The 7,150-nt window shown below is 40.5% G+C and overlaps 1 protein-coding gene across 1 annotated transcript; it reads right to left on the bottom strand.

The window, feature by feature from the left end:
• Positions 1-40: 40 nt before the first annotated feature.
• On the bottom strand, positions 41-7,028 carry LOC117935242. The gene is made up of 4 exons (XM_034857376.1): positions 6,222-7,028; positions 5,024-5,665; positions 1,179-1,568; positions 41-1,028 (listed from the first exon to the last, which is right to left on the bottom strand). The coding sequence occupies exons 1-4, from the start codon at positions 6,513-6,515 to the stop codon at positions 438-440; spliced, it is 1,917 nt and encodes a 638-aa protein (XP_034713267.1). The 5' UTR covers positions 6,516-7,028; the 3' UTR covers positions 41-437.
• Between the last annotated feature and the right edge of the window lie 122 nt (positions 7,029-7,150).

Consider the following 7,150-nt stretch of genomic DNA (forward strand, 5'->3'; position numbering starts at 1 on the left):
ATTACTGCAAAGCAGGTATGTTTTTATTACATTTTGTGTAAGTGTAAAACACAGCATAGGCACAGCTAAATATTTGTGTTGAGTTAGAATAGACAATGGTCTACAGCTCATTGGATGGCTATAGACCATTTTCCCCAAAGACATGCTGATGTTTCACCGCAGGAGAACGCACAGGTGTAAATAATGGAATAAAACCAGGCTGAATTCAATTCAATTTAGCTGCTTCAATTTCAGGGTCCTGGTGTTATGCATGCTGTCACACAGTCATGGCTTACTGGGACACCTGAGCAGAGCCATCGTTATTGTTCTACCTGTGCTTTTCTTACTATGACAAGTCAAAAAACAAAAAGGCCTACTGAAGAAGAAGAAAGATCAGAACATAACCAAGATAGGGAAGGCAAAATTGCACATAGCTGCCTTCATAGCTAAATATCTGACTATAAAGTGTTCCTGGACCCTGGTGGGACACAGTCACCCACAAAGATCTGAAAGTTCTTGCCTACGAAGGTTGTCTTCCTGAGGAACTCCTTCAGCTTCTGGACGGACATTTCCACCACCTCGTTGTCTTCCTCATTCAGGCCGTAGTGAGCAAAAGATGGGAACTTATAGCGCTCATTATACGGTGCGTTGTGGTCGTAGTCGACGCAGCAATAAGCGGACCACAAGTATGCGGGCACTGCTACGCGGTTCATGTTCTCCCGGCGGATCATCTTCCCCGAGGTGGTGATACCTGTGACGATGTAAGCTGTTCCGCGGCAGTAGTTATTGAGCCGTTTGCGGATGATGTGCTCCTGTTCGTTCCAGACTCTGCCGTTGAAGTCGGGCACCATCGGCACGACATTGGTGAGGGTGTATGTGGACGCCTTGTCATCAATGTCGTCCTGGTGCCCATCTGGATTGAGGGCGCCGCGCTCGTAAAGGATGGCGTTTGTATAATCATCCAGAACAGCTTGGGCATCTTCAAAATTCATGTGCATGTAGCCACGTGGGAAGGGCTGCATCTCATCTGTGCCAGAGGATGTGGATAGCTGTGTAGGCAGACAGACAGAGCCAGTGCAAATGAGAGGATAGGAAAGTAGAAATATTAAACAACGTAAGAATTTGAAAAAACTATAGCATGTTCTTCATGTTAAAAGACCTTCTTGGCATCCCATATAAAATGTTCTTTTTTTATTTACCTGCGGTTCGTACATCCATGGGACATCTGCGCATCTGTCCCCATCTGAGCGTTTGAAAGTGTATGCTGAGTACACAGGGATGTGGTCTGCAGTGTTGTAGAGCGTCATGTAGCGTGGCTTCTTGTTGTAACGTTGACAAATGAACTGGAGGGAATGGTGCTCCAGCCCGGTCGGTGGTGTTCCCATGTAAAGGAATTGTCTGCACTCGGGAGACAGCTCTTTTTCCACTCTGCCTCTCACCCCGGATGTTATTATGTTGACAAGGAGGAAAGTCTTCGCCCAAAACGCCATAGTCAGGATGGCTTCGATGTCAGTCTGATGAGAGTTTGAAACTGACAGCTTTCCGTCAGATATGTTTCTCTGAGCTGCTGAAAATGATTGAATGTGTCTCTATGGTTGCCCATGGAGCGCAGTAAAACAGCTAACACAGGTTTCACACTCTGTTCTCTGTAATCAGGACTCAATATGCAAAACAATGGACTCCTTACACCTCGGCAGATCCACCCACAGCTAGAGCAACAGCTACTGGCCTTACCAATAGCAAAGCCATTTAGGATTCTTCTCATTAGTGGTAAGAAGCAGTGGTGAAACACATATTCAGACCCTTTACTTACTGTGTTTAGCATTGCTGTCCAATAAAAGCCACTTATCTCCAAAAAGTCAAATTTGTGTCTTCTCATCCAAGACGCTTGTTAAATAATTTTGTTTAGGTACTTTAAAAGGTAGGAGAATTTCACTTCATCCTTCAAATTATCACAGACATTTTAAAATCAACACAGAAATACATGTTTTTTACTGGTCCGAAAGGGGATGCAAAACTAAAGTAACTAAAGCTGTCTGTTAACAACGAACAGTAAAATATTTCCCTCTGAGATGTAGTGGAAACATAAAGTTACATAAAAAATAAATACTCAACTAAAGTAACAGTAACCCAAACTTTTACTTAAGTAGTGTAGATGAATAAATACTTAATTTAAGAATGTAAGATCATTTTACCTATTGTTAACTTCTCTAATCCCACCAACCCTTGGGGTCAACCACGCTTCAAATGCACAACATTTTATATACAATTGTAATCATATTCTAAGGATTTTTTAAGATTGTTATGCTGAATTAGAAGTTGCACAATAGATAATAGACATTTAGATTTTTGTATACCTGTTTGGATTTGAAAATTTCAGTTTTTATCAATGTGATATAGCTTCAGTGGGCACTGGAATAAGCAGATACAGAATTCATATCATTATGAACAGTATGGAAAATATTATGTCTATAAATTTGAATTGACTCATTTTATTTTTTTCAATTGCTAAACATCAGTGGGCACAACTGGAGTAACATGCGCAAAACTCTAAAAACAGTCTGTACAGCAGAAGTTTATGTGGACCATTGAACACAGTTTTCAAAACTCTACACACTTATCCCATTGCTTTAACCACAACATGCACAACACTGTGGATTCACAGCACTTTGTTCAACTGTGAACCACACATTAAAAACAGAATAGATTTCAGTCTGGTGCCTATCAAACACTGCTGGTTGCAATTTTAGCTGAAAGCCTAAGAAGGTGTCTCGTATAAGCTTGTATTAGCCGTTTTTTTTGTATACAAACCCAAAAATATGAATGAGACAATTATAGACCAAACCATTTGAGAGAAACAGAAAACATGCCAATATGTCTAGGTAAGATGTCTGATGTTTTAATACACAGCCAAAAAAGGGAAAAACACTACCTTTTACAATAGTAAAACTGCGTTCTTGCTGTTTTTAAGAAAGTAATGGAGATGAAAGCAATGCAAACACAGTATTTAAAGATGATGCAGACATCCGTCCAATGGGATGAAGAAGACTAGCTGCATGATGCTGGAGAGAAGCAGGATTAGTCACACTATTCTGTGTTTTGTACCTTTTAGTTATTTTTTCTCAGTAATTTCATAAATTAATTGAGAGAAAATACTACAGTATATTGAAGCAAACTGCTGACTTTCATTCCTTCTTTTTTACCTTATGTAAAAATTGGTATATTGTAAAAATCTATATCTAGTATTTAAAGAAACTGTTGAGTAATGTGAAGTCAAATTGTTCAAACTGTAAAGATGAGAAAGTTAGTATTTTCTGTATTTGTGTTTGATGCAAGTTTTTATACTCTGTGTGTTTTGAGCGACAGTGTATGTTATCTCAGTGAGGAATGTTCTTGGCTGCACTGAGCCTGTTTTGAGATGTGTGTGTGTGTGTGTGTGTGTGTGTGTGTGTGTGTGTGTGTGTGTGTGTGTGTGTGTGTGTGTGTGTGTGAGAGAGAGTGGGTGAAGAGTTGTGTTGCTTGGAATGAGTTTTACAGCCGATGTGAACTTTTTAGTTTATGAGACTGTTGCTAGTGCAGACTGTAGTTTGACAGCTTCCGTTGTGCCCACTGTCGTTAAAACAATAAAAAAAAGGAAAAAAGAGGAATTTAAAGGAGACTATGAGGATATTTTATTTTGGTGTGCAGCAATGGCAACTTATTCTTGACTTTATAATTGTTTTTTCAATACAGCTTACTAACTGTAACTTAATCTTACATCTCTAACTTGTCCAAAGTTTCCCATCCCCTTGGCCTGCTATTTTAAAAAATACAATTGAAATAAACTCCTCTTGAAAAAGTATGACAATGTAACAATAAAAACAGCTGGAGAAATGAATAGAGGTAATAAGAAACACTAGAGATCCACTCTTAACCACATATGTTATACATGTAATATAATTTAAAAAAATGGATTTTATTATTTTTTACAGATATTTAATTGATCTTAGACCTTCTTTTTACTGTCACTGTCTTAAACTTTAATCAGTATGTACAACTTAAAAACCCATACATGTAGATTTGCTCCTTGAAGCAGTGGCTGCAGGTTCGACTCCACCCAGTGGCCTAAGCTGCATGTCATTCCCCCTCTCTCTGCCCTTTTATGTCTTCAGCTGTCCTATCCAAATAAAGTTCTAAAATGCCCAAAAATTATCTTTTAAAATCCTTAAGAAATAGCCTGTTTTAAATGTAATTGATTCTTAATCCAGTCATGAACAGGAACCCTAACTTATCCAACAAGATTCCAACACTCCACTCTCCAACACTCTTTCATGTCGTGCATGTTGCATCCTGTGAAATGTAAAAGGATGACTAACTCAGGGTCCGCCACATACAGTGTCCGAGGGCTTTTTGTACGTTTTAGCACCTTTTGTGACATATTTATCATAGTTTCATAAGGTTAGTTTGCAAAATATTGAAGCATTGACGCTTCATTTGTTCAGCGCTGCCACACATAGGCCTTCAGTATAAACCCATTTCTTTCCCTAAGGCCTTATCTGATTTAGTATAGCCTACAAGCAGCGTTTCTTCTCTTTAAAATATGCATGCCATACAGTTGCATAGCATGATGGGAAATGTAGGATCTAAGTCCTGGGGGCTTGGCTGATATTTCACAGTAAGGTAAGGATACCTCAGGCTCTGCTGTTTTGATTTTGATAATTAGTTTTTTTTATAATCAGATCAGTGTCTTGGAAATCATCTAACTTCATCAGGGTGTGATACTAGGGTCCACCTTTTCATGTGCATTTACACATTATTTCCCTTGGTGGTGCTAATTGCTCATGTGTATTATGGCCCCTTCTCACATATTACCACTGATAGAGAGCTATAATCTGAATCTAAATTTGCCAGGTTCAAGGAAAAAATGAAGAACTTTGTCAGTCATGACATGGCCCTTTCCCTCCTTAATATAACGATTTTTATGTAAAGCCAGGAATACCTAACACTGCTTCTATTCAAGTTGATCCGGGCTTGTTTTCTTTACAGGTATACTTTATCCCTGTGCATCCCGTTCAGGATTGTCCCATGATACTGAAACACTGGTGGGGTCTCTCTTCTGCCTGAAGCTGTTTTCTGGCACACACCCCTTGTAGAATATGGTCAGGTCACTGTCCATGTCTGACTGGCTCTTCAAGAAGATCTCCAGAGTCTTTAGAGGGACTTCCACCACGCTGTGGTCAGTCTGTTCATTCAGTGCATAGCCCCCATAACTCGGGAACATGAATCTCACCTCATACGGAGAGTTATGGTCAAACCGCGGGCAGCAGTAAGCCAGCCAAAGGTGTTTTGGGATTCCGAGTCGGTCCTTGTTATCTCGTTTGAGGGTCCCCCCAGAAACGGTCACCCCTGTAACCATGAAAGATGTGCCGTGGCAGAAGTTGTTGAGACGGCGGCGGATGATGTCCAAGTATGGGTTCCAGGAAGCGTCCAGGAAGTTTGTGAATAATGGGACTACATTAGTCAGAGTGTATGTGGAGGATTTGTCATCTGGCTGTGATTGGTGAAGGTCAGGATTCAGTGGGCCACGTCTATATTCTACAGCATCTGTGTAGTCCTCCAACACAGCCTGGCTGTCTTCAATCAGAGGTGGGGTGTCTTCAGTGAGGGGAAGGGCTTTCATGTTGCCACTCTCATCATCAGAAACCAACTGTAAGGAAAAGGAATGAAAGAATTGTTTAAAGTAACTGTATTCCAAATGACAAGACACTTAAGAGTCTTAAAATGCAGTACCACTACTCTGATCTCTGACGGCAATGGGATTCCACTTACAATGTTCCAACTTCTTTCTCAAATCTAATGGTTAGTTTGTGCTTAGACAATAATGATCCAATTTATGTTTTTAATTCTTAAAGGAGTAGTTTTGGGATTTTATTTATTTTAATTGAGAAGATCTCATGTTTGCACAGTCAATATACATGTTTTTTGTATGTGTAGGCTGGCTGTATTTGTGCTAATCTAAAGTTACCCGCTGCTGACAAGTGATGTACATTTTCTCATGTAACTCTCTGCAAAAAATCAAATAAACGTATTTTCCAAAAAGTCTATTCCTATTTAAAAAACATTTTAAGAGGGGACATGTTTGAGTGATTGTCCGGGGACTATGCCTACTTCTGTTTTGTCCTGATGGGTCTTAAAGCATCATTTTTGCCCCTTGCCCCCAAAACATTAAGCTTCTCTCAGGATTAACACACACACGTCTCTACCTGTGGCTCATACATCCATGGCGTGTCAATCCTCCTCTTCCCATCCGACTTCTTAAAGATGTAGGCTGAGTAGAGAGGGAGGCGCCGACTGCTGTCATACAACGTGGCGTAGCGCTGTTTGTCTGCATACTTTTGGCAGACCCTCCTCAGGTTGGTTCCCTTCATCCCTGCAGGTGGTGTCTGCATGTAGAAAAACTGGCTGCAGTCTTTGAAGCTGTTGGACACACTGGCACTCACCAGGGGGGACGCCATCAGCAGGGAGAAGGATAGGGCGCAGGTGCAAAACAGATGCATTGTCACGCAACTTGAGTCGAGTAATACAAAACAGGGTCCTTTGTCACTCTGGGGTGTGACATGTACTGCCACACACTACTATGAATAAAGAAATTCCATGTGGTAAAAAGGAATGTTTGGTTAATGTGTCATGCCGTATTGGTGTTGCTGTCATGATCAGGGCGAGTGTAGTAACTGTTGGACGGTGACTATGCATGCATGCAAAGCAGCAGCAGCTCAGAGTGGATCTATTGGCTGAACAGTTGACTTATCTGTTGCTGCAATGTCTGTGCAGCCATGCCGCTTTGCACAGGCTTCTACCAGGTTGCCTGCCAGTTTATCTCATAAATTCACACCGATGTAGTATGTACTTTACATCTGACCATCTGACCAGATAGTTCCTCTGTCAAACATGCTCTTATAGGTTGATAGATTTGCCCAGATACAGAGATGGTTCCTCTTGCAGCTACATTGTGTTTGCATCATAGACAGTTGTGGAAGAAGTATTCTGATCAATTACTTTAGTAAAAGTACTAATCTACAAAATTGCTAAGTGGAAGTTATATCTATGATAGATATAACTTGTACATAGCAATTTACTACACATAAAGGTACCGGTGGTACATGGCATTTTGATAAGGCCAAGCTAAATACGC

Source organism: Etheostoma cragini, chromosome 19, assembly GCF_013103735.1.
Source record: "Etheostoma cragini isolate CJK2018 chromosome 19, CSU_Ecrag_1.0, whole genome shotgun sequence".
Lineage (NCBI taxonomy): Eukaryota > Metazoa > Chordata > Actinopteri > Perciformes > Percidae > Etheostoma > Etheostoma cragini.

Bases quoted from the DNA above. Each gene is read 5' to 3' on its own strand.
- LOC117935242 (XM_034857376.1), bottom strand. From the start codon at position 6,515: ATGCATCTGTTTTGCACCTGCGCCCTATCCTTCTCCCTGCTGATGGCG. The intron at 1,569-5,023 runs GCACAGGGATAA...GGGCAACCATAG, and splicing joins GGGACAATCCTGAACGGGAT to AGACACATTCAATCATTTTC. The intron at 1,029-1,178 runs GTAAATAAAAAA...CTGCCTACACAG, and splicing joins CATGGATGTACGAACCGCAG to CTATCCACATCCTCTGGCAC.